At 34.8% G+C, this 22,403-nt stretch overlaps 1 protein-coding gene and 1 long non-coding RNA gene across 3 annotated transcripts in view; one reads left to right on the top strand and one right to left on the bottom strand.

Annotated features, from left to right (window-relative positions):
* The first annotated feature begins 747 nt into the window (after positions 1-747).
* Positions 748-20,654, top strand: LOC148949222 (uncharacterized). Of its 2 annotated transcripts, XR_016142114.1 has the most exons (3): positions 748-917; positions 16,264-16,466; positions 20,443-20,654. It is a non-coding gene; the product is annotated as an uncharacterized LOC148949222 (long non-coding RNA). The 2 variants fall into 2 exon arrangements; XR_016142116.1 differs by lacking the exon at positions 748-917 and having other exon boundaries at positions 16,200-16,466.
* Positions 13,056-22,403, bottom strand: part of LOC148949220 (mechanosensitive cation channel Tmem63-like) — a 55,501-nt gene continuing 46,153 nt past the window's right edge. The window contains exon 3 of the mRNA XM_089093275.1: positions 13,056-13,260. Coding sequence (XP_088949401.1) covers positions 13,171-13,260 — 90 coding nt within the window. The 3' untranslated portion in view covers positions 13,056-13,170. The remainder of the gene's footprint in view (positions 13,261-22,403) is intronic.

The following is a 22,403-nucleotide window of genomic DNA, read 5'->3' as shown; positions in this document are numbered from 1 at the left end:
TTGAAACTTCGAGTTCCAGTGAAAACCTGTGGGACTGCTCGTCAAATGGAACATCTACGATTTGAAATTGATTTGTCAATATTTAATTTAGAATAGTTGATATTTACTAAGGAACAAGTAGAAAATGTGCTCCTGTTTATTTTATTATTTGTTTTATCACTTATTTATGAAAGAAGTCAAAGGTACAACATAGAGTGGCCAAAGGTACATGACCTATGTTCTACCTCTGACCAGTTGACGTATATTTTTGTGACTTTAATTTACCCTAAAAAACTTAATGCAACATATATTCCAGAGACTAAATATGTATTTTAAGAACAAAAGTTTTTCATGAATCTAATAAATCATTTCATGTTGAAATACAATTGTCATTAAAACAATTCTTTCAAAAAATGGTCAAAGGTACAACACTCTCCATACTGGCGCGTTATATGGTCACTTTTATATCTATTTACAAGGAAACCAGTCACGAAAAACCCGCCAGACGGGTTAACTGCAAGAGACCTCTATAGAGAAATACAATGCAAAGCGTGGTTTTCATTGCGTTTACGATATTTAAACTGTTGTTTTTTGGGTTTAGGGGGGGGGCACGGTACCTAGGTTAGGTTACGTATTTAATATATGCTATGATTTACCCCCCCCCCTCTTATGTGCAAATATATAACCCAAATTAGTTTATAAACTATTATATATTCATCCTATTTATTTTATTTCATTAGCATTAACCAAACTTGACTTTTTAGAAGTGACCATATAATGCACCAGTATCCAGGAAATCGAGTGAGCTGTGACAAAATCATGAAACGAAAAAAACTCATGGGAAAAACATAAAAATTTCTTGAAGCAGAAAATGTAGCATTCGTGAAAGAACCACCGAAGATCCTCCCATCGCTAGCCGACAAGGACAGGATACTTAGGTGAATACTTATCCCTTATTTCCTAAGGCTGTCATAAGACTGTCGAATTTTTGTAGACCAAACTAAACAGTTAATTACATTTTTAATCCGACTGAGTTGATCAAGTTCAAAACTTAACTGATACGTATTTTCAAACGGTTCATGGTAACGAAATGTAAGTAAGGAGCGACCCGGCTCAATAGTAACCGAAACTCTAATAACGAAATTTTGATACCAGTAGATGCATCGAAAGAATCGAATTTTTATGCTGATTTCAAATATATAAGTTTCATCAAGTTTAGTCTTAGCCATCAGAAGTTACGAGCCTGAAAAACTTTGCGTTATTTTAAAAAAAAGGGGAAACACCCCCCTAAAAGTGATAGAATCTTAATAAAAATCACGCCATCCAATTCAGCGTATTAGAAAACCCTAATGTAGAGGTTTCAAGCTCCTATCTGCAAAAATGTAGAATTTTGTATTTTTTGCCAGAAGAAAGTTCACAGATGTGTGTTTATTTGTTTTTCCCAGGGGTGATCGTATCGATCCACTGGTCCTAAAATATCACAGGAGGGCTCATTCGAACGGACATTAAAAGTTCCAGTGCCCTTTTTAAGTGACCAAAAAATTGGAGGGCAACTAGGCCCCCTCATTTTTTCCCCAAAGTCACCCGATCAAAATTTTGAGATAGCCATTTTGTTCAGCATAGTCAAAAATCTAATAACTGTGTCTGTGAGGATGACTTAATCCCCCACAGTCCCCGGGGAAGGACTGTAATTTATGAACTTTACCCATTGTTTACATTTAGTATTGGTTTTTGGGAAGCATACAGACGTTTTCAGGAGGGATTGTTTCTGGTGGAGAGGGGAGTTCGGGGGGATGAGATTACGTAGGAGGATCATTCCATGGATGATGTTTTCATGGGGGAAGGGACGTTTCTATGAAGGGGGCGTCGGATTTCCCAGCATTATTTAAAAACGAACAGAAATTAAATAAAAAAACTAGTTTTTTTCAACAGAAAGTAAGCAGCAACATTAAAACTTAAAACGAACAGAAATTATTACGTATATGAGGAGGTTTAACCCCTTGTCAATACCTCGCTCTTAACGCTAAAGTTTTTTTTAAGTACTTTCAAAAGAGCTATCTATTCTATTTAAACTGCCTTTGGATTCAGGGATCATTCTTAAAGAATTGGAACAAAATTCGAACTTTAGCGTAAAGAGCGAGGTATTAAATAGGGGGAAATCCCCTCTTATACTTAATAATTCCTTTAAAATATGTCTGTCCGACGGCAGGAAACTGTAAATAACTTTTTTTTGCGACATGTGAGCTAAGCAGGCATGTCTCCTGAAAAGTAACACAACGTTTTGACCTTGCCTATTATACACGAACCAATGATAGCCTCGTTAAATATGTATGTCCCCCCAATATAAATTACCGAACCTCATGCACGCGCCCAATCCCCCTGGTTAAAATGTATTACATACCATAGCCTAAATTTTGCTCTACAGCAATTATTTTTTCAACTAAATGTTTATATATTGCTAATTTTAATTTTTAGACAGGAGGTAGGCGTTTTGGGAAGCAGGGACACATGGACAAGTAATGTGTATGCCCTACTGTGTTTCATATGCATATTCCACAATCTATAATGATACGTTCATTAGTTTAGGAGTAAATCCTATACACATAAATATTAGCTTAAAAAGGCATATAACTTTAGCGCAAAGAAAATAATATATACGTGGTTAGTAGTCCCTGACATTTTGGTCAGTTTTTGCCCGTTTGAACACTGTTCTTCCCTGTCTTTAAGAGAAACTTTTTTTTTGGTTTGATAGCGTGAAAGGCCACTTACGTTTTGAAAATGACTTGACTTAACTTAGGTCTCCAGCCGGGTGCTGCTCGGCGAATAGTGACGTCTGCCTCCTCCATCCGCTTCAGTCCAATGCGAGCATTTGTACTTAGCTTGGTTTGACATTTTCCGTGGCCAGGGACTCGGAGAGGCTGTCGGATCATTATTTCTTTAGTCAGCTGCAAGGTCACTTCCATCCGCCTTTCATAGGGTTAAAGATCGTCTTTGTGGGCAAGTGTAGGGGCATTCGAAGTAGATTTGCGAACGATCGTAAGGTGCACTCGGCTGTTTAGGCAGAAAACCGAGACTACTTGGTGAGCTGCATTAGCTTCTCAGTGCTCACGAAATCAAACCACCTTAGACCCACGATCCTTCCCAAGCTCTTCGTCTGGAATACTTCGATGGTGTTTAGTGTTGCAATTGAAGCATGCCATGTCTCAGCTCCGTAAAGCATTACAGGACCAACGAGGGCATTGAAAATCGGCAGTTTAGTTAAACGACTGATGTTCAATTTTCAGCAAAGGTGATGCTTCAGCCTGCCCAAGGCAGAAGAAGCCTCGGATATCCTTGCTTACAGCACGGGGAGAAGCGACCCATCTGAAAAAATTGTGTAACCCAGGTAGGTGAGCCTTTGGATAACTTCAACGCTAGTTTTTCTGTCTAGGGTAACTGGAGAATTGACAGCAGAAAACAGGTCTAAGGCCATAATTTTCATTTTATCCCAGTTTATCTTCAGGGCTACATTGGTGTTCTCTACTTGTATGAATCAAAGGGCTTCCAGCAACTGCTACATGGAGTCCGCAAGGATGGACAAGTTGTCGGCAAAATCAAAATCGGGATGGGGCGATCTCCAGGTTTTGAAGCTTTGAAGATGCTGTAGAAAATTTGAAATACATCCAAAATAGAACCACACTCTCGGCAGACAATAAATGCAACCAATTGTCAAGTTATTTCCATTTAAAAGGTCAAGAAATTTTATGGAAGAGCGAAATGTTGGCACCCATTGTATTAACTCCTCGTTTTACTCTTTGTTGCATCAAGTGTCACAGTTACTGAAGTACTCATTTTTGTCTGTTTTTTTCGACCTCTTTTTGCTGGTCCAGTCAAATATTAGATTGATCTACCTTTGTATCCTAATAATCTGAATTCTGCGATACTGTTGAGAGCCTTTTAGGCAATAGAGCATGTACATACTCTCAAGGTCAATTGAGGTTGTAGGAACGCCTGTGTTGAACAACGTAAATCAGCAATATCTTGAGTTTAATTGAATCATCTGGCGTCGGCGGGAAATTAATTGTAAGCAGTAGAACACTGCAATTCTCTTACGATATTTAAATTTAAGAAAACCAATTACGATTCGATTACATTTTAATCGAAAAGCTCGGAATTGCTTGAAACTATGCAATTATTTCATAAGTCAAGTGTGTTCCTAGTCAAATCCACCAAGTACTTTGGCACAAAAACCTCGAAAGGTGTTAAAAATGGAACTGGTAAGATTAGGCTTTAAAACTCAGTTTACTGAATAAGGGCCTAAAACAGAGTTTTCGACATTTCCATTTCCCCATGATTAAACCTTTTGATGCCCCAACCCAAAAGTTTTTACTGCATGCATCTATGGACCAGATGCTCAAACACGATACTTTTTCCCAAGTTTTTGAAGGATTTAACCATCTTTTTTCTTTTTTGAGGATTTTCTTACCAGCCAAATGTATGAAATTCTATTATTACGTAAGTTGTTGCTATGTATTGCTTGTTTCCATATATCTTTCATTTACCTAACTTATAGCCCCACCGGTTTGAAAATAAGGATGAGAGCTTGGCAACTAAGCTCCTTCCCATGGGGTGACCTGCTACCAGGAGGTTCCATTATTTGCATGGATTAATATGATTGGCAAGATATGGAGCAAATTGTCTCAGTGTCCAATCCACAATTTAAGCGGAAAAGTTATCCTTAGGACGCCCAGGAGAGGAATCCTCTTTTGATAATGAAATCTGACCCATAAAGAACCATAATTTGAAAAATGTATTGCATGCAAAAGACGTCCATTGTTTACAAAATCGACGAATCAATAGTCCCCGGATCACCAACGTATACCAGAAAGGAACCGAAACCGGTTAAGAACAAGGCTTTTTCCACGTTAAAATACATAAACATTTTCTGGATGTTTCTGAGGTTTCAAACGATAGATGACACCTTTGAAATAGCAGAATGCTGTCCCGTTGGCTCTTTCAATGATTAATTAAAAAAAAGTTTTTCCACAAGATAAGTTTTTCAAAGAAAAGTAGATCTCCATTAAACAAAAAAGAGCAAAAATAAAATCAAATAATCTACGAAGCGTGAAACTACCGCAAATCAGCATCGATAAATAAATGAAACCCAAAACGAACAGAAATTACAATAAGTAACCGAGTCACATTCAAAACGAGCAGAAACTAACATAAGTTACGCTGAAAACCCCTATGCCTTCCCAAGGCCAGAACATAATTTTTACTTTATTGAAAAAAATACAAATCAATGTGCATTGTCAGTTTAAAATAGCCTAAATATACTGATATTTAGCAATCAGAATGTTAATATTATTTGATTTATTGAAGTTATAAAAGTAAAAACATTTATATTTTTCAGAAAAGTGCAAATTATGTTCTGGCCTTGGGAAGGCATACGGGTTTTGAGCACAACTTATGCTAATTTCTGCTCGTTTTAAGTTTGACTCGGTTATTTATTGTAATTTCTTCGTTTTGGGTTTCGTTTATTTATCGATGCTGATTTCGGTAGTTTCACGCTTCGTAGATTATTTGATTTGATTTTTGCACATTTTTTGTTTAATGGAGTTCTTTACTTTTCTTTGAAAAACTTATTTTGTTGAAAAGGTTTTTTTTTAAATTAATTTCTGTTCTTTTTATTTTGACATAGGCTTTTCAGGGAAGAAGAAAATAATACTTTAAATCTGTTTGTTTTTTTTTAAGACTTTATAGTTTGGTCTGCTATGTGTATGCTGGAGAATTTTTTTTAGCAGTTTTTAACAACTTATACCCTTTTAAAAATCTGGACACAAATAGTAGTGTTTAATTTCGTTTCATATCTCCTCTAGTTGACCTGAAATCATGGACGCCCATAAGCTGAATTCCAGGAGGGGCAAACTTCGTCTAATTGCTACTTTTAATGCTATATAATAGAAATCTCAGAACAAAAATATAAAAATAAGGCAGCATCATTAAGCCTGGGGGGGGGGCACGAGCCCCCCCCCCCCTGCCCCCTCCCCATATGGGCGCAAATGCCTGAAATGTAAAACTTGATATCATTCGCAAAAAAATCTGCCTACTTTCTTTGATAGCTTTGATACACTTTCCTACGACAACTCCTTCGATACGAAGTGCCATGGTCTAAACAACAACAAAAGCAAAAAAAAAAACACATTATACCCACATCGACCTTTAATACAAAAATTTCAAGCCTTCCAATCACTTTCGACTATTAAAAGGGCACTAGGCCTTTCGATTTCCAATGGAATAAACCCTTTTTAAGCTTCTAAGTAGTGGGGCCTCAGAGGTTTCTACCGGGGCCTATCCCAAATTTCTACCAGAGCCCTCTGACGTCACGGCAACCATAGAGAAAATGACATTGGATTTCTACCGGAACCTTCTGACGTCACAGCATCCCCGTTTCTAGGCAACGTTCTTGTCCATGGCAAGGTTAGGTGGTACACCCTTTTCCTTGTTACTAGGCAAAATCATGTCTAGACACATTCTCAGGTGATTGAAACTATTTTATGAGAGTCAGTTTCATTTTAGGGTGAGAGAGGACTGTCAGGATTAAAGTGAATAAAGTGGAAAGACAGAACATTTTAGGTAATCTTGTTACTATGGAGAAATGGTCAATTTTAGATGATAATTTTCAAAGATTATCAGTGCAGAAGGAAATCTTCACTAAGAGGATGATTGATAATATAATGAGAAATGAGTCACCCTCGCTGGACTACTGCCTGAGAATTATGTGTCGTGGTCCCCAGGCTTTTACTTAATTTATAGATATATTGAGACAAAACAAAATGATATTGCACATCTGTTTGACGATCACACACAGTTTCAATTACTCCTCCCATTCCTTTAATGATTCGAAGAGTTAAAACTGATAGCAAAGAACATTCATTGACACCGAGTCACTTTTGTTTTTGGAAGTGGACCAGTCAACATCAAAAAAATGTTTTGCATATGCCCATTATGCTTGTATACTTTGGGCAGCTGGTCATCCTGTGAGAATTGTACTTTTACTGATGACTATAATGAAAAGTGTAAATTGTGCAATCCGTGTAAATTGCATAGAGGATATGCAGTGTGAATTAAAGACTGTAATTCTTGTCTTGAAGAGATTTGTGACTTTCATAATAGAGGATTCTTATGCTCTGATTGTCACTATGATAAATGTGATCAATGGGAAAATACTCATACTGGCATGATTGCGAAAAACCTTAAACGTGAGTTCAGTTTATTGTTAAGAGACTGGTACCGTCGTAATTGTTTTGGGAGGAAGAATCCGGTCTACGCTTCAATGGCTGGAATAATAAAAGAGTCGGGTTTTTACGACATCGTTGTGAAGATACTGGCTACTTTGATTATAAACCAACAGACTTTCATTTGGCTGCTACAAAAAGTGATACTTCATATGAGAATTTTGTATGTGACATTGCTCCAAATAAGCAAATTGAAACACGTGAATTTTGTCATATGAATCCAAGTAGTATTATTGACTTTACAAAGAAATTTCATGAAAATTAAGTTACCCTATATTGTAGAAAATGTGATCCTGACTTTGCACGTCAATACGAATACAAGCTGAATCCTGACGAACCACCAGCACTTATCATTTTGGATGATTAAGTATCTGCAGAAGAATAAATCTAAGGGACACAGTGTTTTGTTTACGAATTTTGTTAATAATCAAATTTAAATACATTCTTAAGTCATTTTACTTTTAGGGCACTGAAATTTTCATTATAGAGATAGGAAAGAGTAATTTAGTAAAGAAAGTCGTTTCATCGAGCATTACCACCATAAATTCCGAAAAATTCTATGTAAATATGTCCATAACTTCAAAAGTTGAAACACAATAGTGTGTGAAAACCGAATCTTTTTACGGCTAGAGTTTGTACCCGCTTCCGATTTTGAATAATAGATTTCCCACTCTGCTCAAGAAAATTTTTAATATGAGGTGTGTAGAATGTATACGGCAAGCTAAGCGGATCGAAAAATTCTATATTGCTTCTTGTTTGAAAGATGCATAACCAATGCCCCGTCTTTACAATCGACGGGCTGCTATTAACAATAATAAGGGTATTGTCAACATGTTGAATATGTTCCAGGAAATCTGAAGATATGCAATAAGAATTATATTTGGACATGTAGGGGTTCAAGTTAAATACTTCGATTATTTGTTCCGTGTTCATGGTGCCAAGTCAAATAAAACACTGCCGTCAGGAGTAATTTCCCAATAAGTTTAAAACTGATTTAGCAGGATTAATGCAAGGCTTTCCTCCAACGGTTTGACATAGGTAAACTCTATCCAAGCATTTCCCGTCCAGCCAATACTCATATCTTGAGTACGAGACAAGTCTAGCACAATACTGCCATACGTTTTCGCAAACATTTCTTCGCTAATACCATTTTCGAATAATTGCGAATCTCGATCTCGGGATTGCATTGCCAATTCGTAGAGGGTCCTATAGGATTTATCAAAGGATAAATTGTAGATTGGGATTCCATTTACTTTACATACAAGCGATGAAAGTTCAAATAATTCAAATTTATGCGGGGAATCTGTCCATGATCCAACAGCGCTAGCCCTTTTTACAAAGGCCAATGCCAATTCCCCATTGATAAATGATGAATCGGTATAGGTTCGCGTACCTGTAGCAATATGACGCTGATTCGTGATTGTATGAGGCACGAGCAATTTGATGTTATTTCCAGAGGATCCTAGTTGTTCAATTGCCAAAGCCACAGAACTCATAACTTGTTGTTCTCGTAGATGAAGAATTGCGGACATGAGAGAGAGTGTTACATCGGGTGCAGCGTCCAGTACTTTTCGTATAATATAATTGGACGGCGCGACTTGCAGTTGTACATCTTTCTGTAAAATGGTACGCAGCCATTGAGGTGTATTAAATAGTTCAAGATTCATTTTTCCGACTAGGTATAAAAGCTTAGTTGTCGCCACTCTGGGAATATCGGTAATATCAGTATTTGTTTTATATTCATATCCAATTGTCATACCTCTCAACTGCTTATAGGACACTGGTGTCATCAACATGGATTGTATATAACTTGCATAATTTGAAAGATTATTGCTCCTACTCACCAAATTTCCGTTTACATCGACGTTTATTTGTCGAAATAAATTATGTAGTACACAATTTTCGTAGGATAACCCCTCGGCGGCACTTGGTTTTTCATTGTTCGATGTTTTAACAATGACATTTAAATCTATAAACGTCGAATTCAATTCGACAAAGTAGTCTTCATTAAAATAAATTTGAAAATGGACATTTTGATAGAGCGGTTGCTGCAGGTAAAATTGTTCATAGTATCCATGTTTTACACTGACATCTACATTTCCCACGTTGAAAAGATTTAAGAGATGAGGTGACTGAAGGGTGAGAATCTTTATGTGGTCGATATGTCATCTTAGGAAAAGAAATCCTTTTTGGATCTTTTTACATTCTTTGATGCTTTACGCTTCCCGGTTGACTTGAGAGTGATGAATGATGGGGTCTTTCTCCTCCTTTTTAAACCTTTTCCCCGTTGTTTCAATCTCTCGCCGAGGGATCGTACACTCGACCTGAGATTTTGCGAAACACTTTCTTGAATATCCTTCCCAGAACCCTTATCATGTAATGTAGAGGACGCAAAATCCACTGCAACCGGTGCAATATAATTTTTAGCCAAGGGTAGTGCAGAACGAAACAGCTTAGCAAACCAACTGCCGAGAACATACCCGGATATTGACGAATGACCCCTATAATAGTCCATTCCATTTCCCAACTGTCGTGGTCCAAGAGTAGCAATACAGCAATCAATATCAAGACATACAAACTGATCTCTATTAGCCATTTCACTGAATGGGTCGAAAATGACATGTAATCATAGCCAAACCTTTTGTTATTGCGAGAGGATCACCCAATTCGCTTCTTAATGTTAACTGACAGAGCTCCAAATACAAAGTGTTGACTGAAACGTATTGAAGGTGCTTTATATTGCTGTGATGAATATGATCACTAGAGGTTCTTTGTTCAAGAACACGAAGGAGGGGGACTTTGGTATTACCAACTCTTGATCTCTCGATAAACGATGCATACAAATATACACCTGTCAGAAGAGAAGGCGGGTGCATAGTCTGCATAGATAACATGGTCATTGCCCCTGAAATTTTCTGTCTTAAGAATACGTTTGTTAAAACCGAGAACCTCACTTAATTTCTCATTGAGGAAATTCTTTCATTCTCAAAGGGATTGGTAATATAAATTCTCCTTTGTCCTTCGAATAATTGAATGGAAAGGCACCATTTTTACGAGCGGAAATTTTTTTGTTGACAGCACGACACAGCTCATGCATATTATTGTATTCCCTGTAGGGTATGGTAGCAATAAGGTAATCATTAGAGTCAAAGGTTGCCATTGCACCTTCATCACCGAATTCAAAAGGTCGCATTTTAATGTCATAAGTACGATCCTTTCTAAGGATATCATATGTATTTTTAAGAATACAATCTACAAGAGCCACTTCATACCTTCCCTCAAATTTAATGGCAGGGGAAAGTTTTGTCCAAAAATTGCTCGTTTTTTCTTCACAAAGAGGATCGGAAACATTGTACATGAATTGCACGTAAAAACCTTCAGACATTATGAATGTCTTCAGCGGCTACCCACGAATCAAAAATCAGAGTTGTGTCCTAGCCAGCGAAGAAGCAACTGTTTCTTACCCTTATGTGTACGAGTCTTGTAATACCTTTTCAATTTAATACATTCCAGTGTTTTTAACTTTTTGTAACTCATAATCATAAAATCTACCAAGAATCTCTTCATCTTTCATATCACGAAGCCGATATGTTATAGGTTTAGTATCTAGGATTTTTGACACTTTAAAAATTTCGGTAGGCCACAAATAATATCCCTTTTCAAAAATATTTCTTGTACGATTAATTCGAACAGTATCACCAACATTAAATTTTTTCTTTCCTGCCTAATCATAAGAATATTGTTTAAGGAAATGTGTACTATCACTATAATGAACTTTCCGAGGGCTAGTATTGAACAAGGATTGATGAAGACGTTGGTTGTATACTTGCATGATTTTATCTAAATCATGAATAAATGCAGCTGTATTTTTCAATGCACAATATCTTCAAATTAAAAGTCGAATAGTTTGTATTAAACGTTATGCCAATGCAGCCTTTATAGGACTATGACTATGATAGAGTATTGTATTATATTTTCATAAAATTTTGTTTACAAGGGGATTAACAAATTCACTTCCACGGTCTGTTTGAATTTTCTTATAAGGATCTTGCTCAAAGATGGATTCTAGGACCTTAGCAGCTTCAATACCTCTATCTGACAGAATTAGAGGTGCAAACGCATTCCGACTAAAAACTCTTGTTGCAATCAAAATAAAATTGTAGGGTGTGATAAGACGTCTTTGAGTCATGTTTCGAGTCAAAAGATTTGTTTGTAATATATGCAGAGGGAAAAGGGCTTTAGTTTTTCAATAGTCACAATCTCTAGTCCTATAATTTCGATGAAGAGTATAACTGGATTCCTTTTGCAAATACTCTTTTGCTAGCTTCTTTTTAATTCCGGTAACCCGTGCAAGTGTAGACGGAGAACTTAAACTTCCTGGTTCTCCAATATTTTCATAACACTTCAAAATTTGATCCATTTTGATCGTAACCGTCCGCTACCCTTTTGTATACTACCGGGTGAATCAATACGTCTTGGCTTTTGTCTAGTTACCGGTGTCAAATCGCCAGTAGGTGTGCTTTCCAAGAAAGATTTAAAATCATCTTCTACCTTTAATGGACAATGTTCTATTAGTTTCTTTAGAATTTACCGATAAGACTTTTAGAAAAATTTGACGACTTAAAAAATTTATATAAATGCTCGTCAAAGGATCCAACTCTTTTACGATTTGCAATTACATCCGATAATAAATCAATTAAATTGTAAGGCTTGCCATGGATTATTACATCATTCTTTTTCTCATCAATTTGTACATTTTCAGTGAGATACGTCAAGAGTCTTTTACTTTGTTCACGATAGGATTGAAGCAACAGGTCTAAAACACTTGTTAATAACTCTTCCTTTTTCGGCGTTTCACCATTTTAAGAAGGTTGATCAATGATATTGACTTTAAGCGGTTTTTCACGATAAGGTTTATATTTTTTGACACGACGAAGGACATTTTGAAGCAAAATTTCCACAATAAAAAAATGTTTGAAAATATGTTTGAACCGTTTGAAAATAAGTATCAGTTAAGTTTTGAAGTTGATCAAGTCAGTCGGATTAAAAATGAAATTCACTGTCTAGTTTCGTCAACAAAAATTCGAAAGTCCTCCTCAAAAACAAAATTTCTATCTAGAAATCCACTATGAACAAAATGACTATCTCAAAATTTTGATTGGATGTGTTTCGGGAAATGGTGGGCGTGGAAGGGGTGTTAGTTGCCTTACAATCCCTTTTGACTATCAAAAAGGGCACAAGCCACTCAAATTTCAAATTGAATGAGACATTTTCGAAGTTTCTACGACAACTTCTTCGATACGAAGTGCCCTGCTCTAAAGAAAAAAATATTAAATAATACATTGTGCCAACATCGTTCTTATATGCCCTCAGGGCATAGCTTAAAATCCTTGCCTCGAGGGTTGTGGGGGAGTATCCTCCTAAAAAACATATTTTCTATCTGGAAATCACTGCGCTGAACAAAATGGCTATCTCAAACTTTTGATTGGTTGTGTTTGGGGGAATGATGGGCGTGGAGGGGGCGGCAAGTTGCCCTCCAATAACGTTAGACTATTAAAAAGGGCACTAGCCACTCCAATTTCCAATCGAATGAGCCATTTTCGAAGTTTCTACGACAACTCCTTCGATATGAAGTGCCCGGGTATGGAGAAAAAAAATAATACTTTGTGCCAACATCGCTCTTTACTTAGGCGGCGCTATTGCGCAGCCTATGAAAGAGCCATTGTTTCGTCCAGTTTACGCTTGCGCAATTTTCTTTTTGATTTATACAAATCACTGTCAACAAAATTAAGGAAAGTACAAATGTCAACACACTCCTTCCTAAGAATAAAGATCTACTACTACTACTCTGACATAAATGTAATCTAATAACAAGATAAAATACTATGAGCGATGGATTAATAATAGTATTAACTTACCGCTGTGGAACTCCATCGATGTCGAACCTAATACGCCCATATATTCTAAAATATCTGCGCAAGATGCTAAAACCAATTAGAAGAATCTAAAATAAAGAAAAAAAAATCAAAGTGTGGTAAAGAAGTGACTTTTGACAAAACAAAACTGCATTTCGTGTACAAGCTTGATGAATGACGTTATAATCGTATAGGTTATAACCAGATATGACATTATAAGTGAATGCAATATTTATACACGCTTGTATTTCGACAAGATAATATTTTAAGAAATACATAATCACAAGAATCAATTTTTTACGAAAAACTGCCTTTTGTATAACACTGTACTAGCCAGTGTTATTTTTAACATAATTAAAGCATGTAGATATAGGTAAGTAAAATGCAGCAATTTTTTTAGGGGTTTAAAAAAATTGATTTGTGAATTGAAACTAGAGTATTTCCTGCAAATTATGATCACGTCCAATACTAAAGAATACAATAGCCAATAACTACTAAAAATAATGTCAGATCAAAACAAGAAGTACACTATTAGAACTGCAATGTTCGAATCCGGATTGTAGCGGTAGTTAGCAACCTAGTAAAAGACGGTCACGTCCAATGTTAAGAAATATAAAAACCCATAACTCCTAAAAAAAGTCAAATCAAAACAAAAAGTATACCCTTAGAAATTCCTTGTGCAAAACCCTTATATAGGAAACTTTCTGTCATTTGACCATAACAGCAAGGGAAATATATTGGCAAGAAAATCAATAAAAGTGACAGCTACAAAAGCATTCTGCCCAAACGGCATCTTTTTTTCTTTTTTTTTCTTTTCCACAGATAGCTTGCCACTGGAACATCGTAGAGAGTTGTCCAATGGCTGATTTTAAAGTAAATCTATAGATCTAGGGTCATTTGTAATTAATTTTTTTTTAAATAGAATCAATCTTTTACGAAAAACGACCTCTAGCCAATGTTAACTGGAACATAAATGGGGATTATGTAATTTTCCTCGGTATCATAAACCTAATAAAGAACAAACCATGGGACATATTACACTTAGTTTGATGCCTGACTCTTCGAAGTTTGTTTCTTACTATTCCAAATAAGAAAAAGCCATAGGTTATTTTTTCTGTTTGTAATTTTTCCGTACAGTAAGGACTGAAGTCTATCTCAAAGTAACTGATTCAACAGGAAAAAGAAAAAGAGTCATGTGACGTCATTATAATGATGAACTAACATAACTATAGTTAAGGTTACAATATTTATATTATGATAAAGCAAAAGGTATGAGCAAAAACTGAAAAACTTGGTAAACTGCAAAAATATTTAGAATATTTTAGTAATATTGCATAAGGGATCGATACTGTAAATGGGAATTTTGTAAGTATCATTGGTATCATGGTTTTATTGATAGCTAAATTACATTGAATACTTGACACTTGAATAATTTACTCTATTGTCAACATAAGAAATGATAATTTTAGCTTACAAAAGTACTTTCTTTCTTACCTGAACCTCAAAAATGATATGCTAAAAATATCAGGAGAAAAAACTTACAAAAAGGAAAGTCATACAATTTATAGACAGTTAAACAGAATATCTAGTAATATACACCTCTACCAATAATGATTTTGAAGAGCTAGAAGAAGATTATAATCAGGATTAAATAGTTACTGTAGAGGGACTCGAACTTCTATCTTCCTTGTCAGGAGAAGAGCTCACTAGCGTTCCTCATACAAATTTTATTGACAGTTAAACAAAATATCTAGTAATATACACCTCTGGCAAGAATGATTTTGAAGAGCTAGAAGAAGATTATAATCATCAGGATTAAACAATCACTGCAGAGGGACTCGAACTTCTATCTTCCTTGTCAGGAGGAGAGCTCACTAGCCACTACGCTACAGCAAATGATAATACGTAAGTAATTATAGATTTGATGATGTGTTTGGACATTCCTCACGCAGTCACATCAGCAGGTTTCCTAATTTTAGTACAAAAAATCATGATGAAAAGTACATAGAAGTATATTGGTCAACTTCTGAGGCTAACCACAACCTATATTAACCAAAAGGTGAAATATGCGCTTTGAAAAAAAAAACTTTTTGCATCAATGAATACCAGTAGCTTCAATTTGGGGGAGGGGGGATTTTCATACAAGATTTTTTTCTGCATTCTCTCTCTGAGATTGAAGAAAATCTTTTCATGGTATTATAATAGAAAAAGGGCTTATTTTTTTCGTACTTTTTACATTAAAGAACGATACCTTATAAAACAAACATAACTGGTAGGTATGCTTGATTTTATTTGGGGCCACCCCGAATTCGGCAGTAGTGCAAAAACTAGCAAATAATACGAAAACATAGAGGACTGAAGAAAAGTCAGTGCTATTTATAGTATAATTTTTTTATGCATACCTCTACCCATATGTATTAACGTGTTGTACGTCTCATTTTTTTGTTAACCAAAGGGAAATAGAGTTGATCATTTATTTCAAAAGCAAATTATTTTTCAAGCATTAAGTTGGATTTTGAGAATCAGCGCCTGAAAACTAAGAAAACGCCTCCTCCTCCTCTGAAAAATTTTTACTCCGAATTGTTATTTTGTGTGTATTTGACCCAAAGTATTAATTATGTGGTACATGATACCTTACAAATAGACCATGTTAATTGGTTATGTTGGTGTTCAGAAATTGACTTTAATGTTCTATTAAGAGAAGAATTAATTTAGCTGTATTTATTTGTATTCTTTCTGTTGAGCAACTCAATTAAGATAAATTTGGAAATTCTAGTATCATGGGCCTTCGCAACAGTTCTTGTTGCAGGTCTCTTAACTATCCTGAAGTTTGATTCTTATTTCTCTCTTAAAGAAATAAAAGGGTCCATTATGAACATTATGAAAATTAAATTAATCATAAGAAATGTCAACTGAAGAGGGGACTCTTCAGCAGACAGGTCTTATGATTAATTTACTGTCAAAAATCATTAAATATGTTAATGAGGAACAGACATCTTACGTTGCTTCAGGGTGGAAAAATTTTGATTTGACCTTTGAAGTGCACTTTTTGTTATTTACATGTTCATGTTTAATTCAGATCCTTCTTTTAGGTATAACCATGTCTAACATAAACAATCATTGAAGTTATAAAATTTGTGTAGTAAGTGATTCAACCTAATTTAAGATGCCACAATGGGGTCATTGTTTCGGAGTGAAGAGATGGCTCTTCATCAGCTATTTTTGCAGAGTGAAGTTGCGTATGTAACTGTATTTGAGCTTGGAGAACTAGGATTGGTACAATTTGAGGATGCAAGTATGCAAACTTTACACAAACACAAAGGAGAAAACATAAACCCTAGTTAAACTTTTGACAAAGGCAGTAAACAGTTTCACAACTACAGCCAAACATTGTCATTATATATCTAGGAATCTTTAAACAGGGAGGCAAAATATAAATAGATAAATAACAAATGTATAGAAACTGCTTTACAGAGAAAACAGTAGATAAATGAAAAAAGCACTTCCATATAAAGAATTAGAAAGCATACAGTGCTGGTAAGAACAACTTAAACAAACCCCTGGATGTGACAGAATGCTGCAAAATGAAATACCAAAGAGATCAAGTTAAAAAAAAATGTCCCAAGAAGCATATAGTGAAATTAAGATATCAGTTTTGTTTTGTAGTAACTCGTATCAAAAGAACATTTTGATCTGAACCATATCCTTTTAGTAGGCACTTTAATTTGGGTAAACCTCCCCATTACTTCAATAATACCAATAGAAATGAGTTTTCTACTTAAATATGTATAATTACCTTTTGTTTTACTTTTTTTTTCAGGACTGTCTAAACAAATATAAAAGGAAAATTTACAGTCTGTGATCAAAATTTTCCCTTTTTTTGTTCCTTTTCTGCTTTTTTTTACACTATTATATATAGCAAGTGCAATCTTGAAACTTTTATGGAGATGCGTGGAGATCCCATATCCAAGGAGATGCTCTGTGATTTTTCAGTAAGAGTACAAAACATCTATGGAAATACTGTGTGGCGTTTCAGTAAGAGCAAAGTTTAGCTCTTATATGGGCTGTTTTAAAGCTAGTAAGAAACTTTCTTCCATCACAACTCTAATGTATATATGAAAGAGCTGGTAAAGAAGTCCCTTTTAATTCTATTATAACCACTGTTATATGATAAGGAGTGATCCTTTGGGAGATTTCCATTGGGCATTTTATAAGCTTGAATTTGCTGTTAATTTTCTATCATTTTAAATAAATACAATTAGAAGGATAGAATAAGCATCCTTTCAAAACAGAATTAAATGTTTAATGTTGTGAGTGTTTAATGTTTTTATTAATCGAACTGCACTAGGAACTAAATAACAACACTAGACTGACAACAATAATGGCGTAAATTTGCGATATTTAGGGGGGTGGGAAAAATGTAGTTTTTCAAAGTCTAGGGGTAGGGGATTTGTTTTGTTTTTCAATGAAAATACCAAAAAAGGCATTTTCAATAAAAATACCATAATTTTTTTTCAAAATCAGGGGAATAAAAAAAAATAGGAGGAAGGCACAAACACTCTCCTCCACCCTCCCCTCTGATTGACTTCACTGCACACTTTTTTAATTCTACTATAGCCCCTGTATGTTATAAGGAGGGATCTTTTGAGAATTGGCATAGGACATTTGAAAATTTTTTTTTAGCTGTCCATTTTCTATCTTTTTAATAAAAGGAAAAAATAAGCAACCCCATAAGACAAAACTACGTTTCCATTATTGTGAAGGTGTAAGGCTTTCTTAATCAAACTGTAATGTGGAGTGAATAAAATTACTTGCCTGACAGTAAGGAATCTCAACAGAGGCTTGGGCATGAAAAATATACAAACAATGATATATTCAAACATGATGCAACTTACTGTGTTGGGACTCGAAATCCCACAACAAAACGTCATTGACAAAACCAGCAGCCAATCCACTATCAATACAGGGGGAAAAGCTACATATTACAAAAGATTAGGTTGAATCCCCCTCCCAATTGAAGCCCATGGGCACCTTTTTATTGTATAATAACCCCTGTATGTTATAAGGGGGGATCCTTGGAAAATTACCATTAGGCGTTTAAAAGTTTTATTTAGCTGTCAATTTTCTATCTTTATAAATAACAATTAAAAGGAAAAAGTACAATTCCTTTTAAAAAAAAAACTAGGTTTTCATTGTTGTGAAGGTGTAAGGCTTTTGTTAATCAAACTGCAATGTAAAGTAAATAAAAATACTTGCCTGACAGCAAGAAATCTCAACAGAGGCTTGGGCATAAAAAATTCACAAAGAAATAACAAAAAACCATCAAAGAAAGAAGACATAATGCAACTTACTATGTTGGATCAAAGACTTAAAATCCCACAACAAATCATCATTGACAAAAACCAGCAGCCAATACTCTATAAATTCAGGGGAAAAAACTACATAAATTACCAAAGATCAGATTGAATCCCCTTTTATTACAACTCAATATGAGGTAACTAATCTCAATTTTTTTTAAACAAAGGGAGGGAATGATGAACAATTTCTTTATGATTTAAAGAATTATAAAATTTAAGAAGATAATTACGTAAACTAGACCTATGTTGCTTACATCTCATCGAAGGCTGATGACACTTCTGCCTTTAGAAGATTTTGGTGGGTTATAATAAAGAACGACCTCTTGTCTATAATATATTTTATAGACCACTTAACTATAGTATAGGTTAGTAAAGTCAAACAGTTCATGGTAATGAACTGTATAGTAAGAGCAACTTGTCTCTATAGTAACCAAAACTCTAAAAAACGGAATTTCAATATCAATAGATACATCAAAAGAATTGGTTTTTTATGCTCATTTTAAATATAAAAGTTTCATCAGGTGTACTTTTACCCATCAAAAGTTACAAGCCTGGGAAAATTTGCCCTATTTTCGAAAAAAGGGGAAACCACTCCTCAAAAGCTATAGAACCTTAATGGAAATCACACCATCAGTTTCAGCGTATCAAGGAACCTTTTTCTAGAAGTATCAGGGTCCTATCTGCAGAAATGTGGAATTTGGTATTTTTTGCCAGAAGAAAGATCAAGGATGCGGGTTTATTTGCCTTTTTTTAGTTATCTTACAGTAGGGACCAACGTCTATCCGGTTTGGAGCGGTAGCTAGCAACCTAGTAAGAGACGATCACGCCCCATAGTAAAAATTAAAGTAACCCATAACTCCTGAAAGAAGATTCAGATCAAAAAAAGAAGTGCACTATTATAACATAGTAAAGAACAAACTCAAGCCCCAAGAAACTGAACCCTGTGGTTAATTCATATTATCTTCATTGTTTTAGCTAGAATCCGGGTTGCAGCGGTCGCTAGCAACCTAGTAAGAGACGATCACGTCCAATGTTAAGAAATATAAAAACCCATAGTTCCTAAAAAAGGAGTCACATCAAAACAACAAGTACACCATTAGAACCGCCTTGTCCGAAACCCCTGTATAGGAAACTTTCTGTCCCTTGGCTTGAACAGCAAGGGAAATATATTGGCTTGAAAATCAAGAAAATTTACTTTAACCACGTTATTCTCCCCAAACGGGATATTTTTTTCTCTTTTCTTTTTTTTTGTATCCAGAGATAGCTTGGCACTGGAAAATCGTAGAGGGTTGTTCAATAGCTCATTTTAAAGGAAATTAATTGGGTTAAAAACCTGTTGTAACTAAAATAAATTATTTCTAAAAGAGAATAAATTTTTCCACCAAAATACATAAAGGATCGATGCCACACTGAGGATTTTCCTGTTTGTAATTATTCAAGCAGCTTTTTGTGTACTAATAACCATATATAACGTAAAGAGTGACGTTACGTAATAATTAAAAAATCAATTTTTGTTTTATTTTAGTTTTAGTTCAGAATCCATAAAGTTATAAACCGTAAAATTAATTATGGTATCTGAGCAATAATTCTAATCTTGTAATTTAAACTCGAAAAATGCCTGAAAATTTAAAAATTAGTTTAATATTTGTTAGGTTTTTGATACTTGATACGCGACTTAAACCCAAAGTGTTTGATAATAATCCGGAAGAAAATTATTTATTTTCTGGGTTCTTTGTTTGTAGTCTGGGTTGCTTTGGTCGCTAGCAGCCTAGTAAGAGACGATCACACCCCATAGTAAAAAATGAGAAATAGTCCATAACTCCTAAAACTGAAATTAGATAATCCGGATTACAGTGGTGGCTAGCAGCCTAGTAAGAGACGATCACGTCCAACTATTCCTCTATTTCATTCCAGTTGGAAGCTGTTGGCCTTTATCATCACTCTCTGAAACTGAAGAATCATTAATACTATGTCCTCCAGAGGAAATAGATTCATTGTCGGATATTTCATCGCCTGAAGCTAATATAACGTTTGTCTTCATCATTGCTGTTTGAAAAAAAGCTCATTTGCATTGTCTGACTATTTATTCATTGTTTCAATTAAGATCATTATACATTAAATATTCAGTTTAACTTATTAGCTCTTTCTAAAGTTGTTAAAGACATATAGTTTCACTACAAACAAGTATTTGGATATTGCCTCCTTTCCTAACTGCAAATAAAACCAAAAGCCTACTGCGCCATTGGCGCTTAACTGAAAACGAATTATATTACAAATATTTTCTTTTCCAGTTCTTAAAGCATTGAAAATAAAAATACAATTTACAGTTATATAAATTCTTGAACTGATGGATCTTTCAACAATTAATATCATTATACATCAAACATTCAATTTGATGTTGTTTATACTTTCCAAGACTGTTCAAGACGCACATAGTTTTCAGTAATGCGCCAATTACCCAGTAGGTTTTAGACTTTTAGAGTGAGAGAAGAAGGTCATACCCAAACTCTTGTTTGTAGTAATTTTTGTTCGTTTCAAGCTTGATTTGCATATTCAATTTATGTTTCACTCGTTTTAAGATTTATTTATTAATTTACATTAATACCTATAGTAGGTTTGTTTGCATTGATTGTTTATTGAATTTCTGTTCGTTTTAAGTTTCATTTATACTTCAATAGGAAACTTTTTTTTCGTTTTAACCTTGATTTTCATAATCAATCTAAGTATTAGTCGCTTTAAGATCTATTTATTCATTTATAGTATTACCTGTTGAGTGTTTTTGCTATGATTGTTTATTTAATTGCTGTTCGTTTTGGGTTTCATTTATTCTTTAAAGTACCAAGGACACCTAAAATGAAAACTAATTCATTAAATTGGTCAAGTGCAAACTTACACAGCCATATATGTCTTAAATTAGTATGAAAAACCGATAATTCATTTTTAAGGAGATAGATCACCAGTTTACATATTGTATTCCAATACATAAGTTCGTAGCCAATTTCAAAAATAAAGAACGTGTGCTGATAAACAGCAGAAAATGAGCAAAAACAATAAATCAGCATATAACCTTAGGAAGTGTTGATTTCCTGATTGTTGCAGCAAAAGAGAATCAATCCCATTAGTTTGTATAACCAAAAAGGGGTTTGAAGAGTGGGCAAGATTATTGAGTGAGCATTATGGTCCAGCCAAGAACAAATACTTGTCTCCCTTCTTCTTCTTCCAATTTACTGCAGACGGGCTATTCAGTTGGTACTATTTAGCCCTTTTCTTTTTACTTCACTCTGTGTGCCACATAGCTACTAGCTTGGTTGTTTCTAATTTTTTAGATATTTTCATGGATCTTTCTGTAGATCTTTTGACTCAAGGAGTTCAAATATAAGATGAAAGATATCGATTTCTCTGCTCTGTGTGCAGTTATAGTCAGCTTGGTACGCGACTTATAGGGAGATTTTATGGTGTTTGAAGCATTTTAACAGTTTCTAGAGCAAGGTATGTTGTGCAGACATCAGCATATTACATTCAAATAGGCAATGGTCAATTGTTTCATTATTCATATTAAAATGCCTGCAAAGAGGGGACAGGGGACTTGAACCACTTGAATTAGAAAACTTATATGAGAATGCAAGGAAATTTAGTCCATTTGTTCCAGAACGAATTCTATGATAAATTTTAGAAAGATACTTATTGGGAAAGGGGGAAAGGATAGTATTAATCTTATTAAAATTAATATCTGATAGCCTCCATTGGTAAACATCTCTAATTGGAATTGGTCTCCCACTTGGCTGGTCAATATTTATAGCATTTTTTGCTATTTCATCAACCTGATGATTACCACTTATGCCAGAGTGGCTAGAAATGTACTGAAAATAAGTTTT

This window comes from Artemia sp. Qi Xiang Cuo, chromosome 8 (assembly GCF_049724085.1).
Source record: "Artemia sp. Qi Xiang Cuo chromosome 8, ASM4972408v1, whole genome shotgun sequence".
Lineage (NCBI taxonomy): Eukaryota > Metazoa > Arthropoda > Branchiopoda > Anostraca > Artemiidae > Artemia > Artemia sp. Qi Xiang Cuo.
Note: the sequence above shows the minus strand (reverse complement) of the source record. Positions and strands in the feature narration are given on the sequence as shown.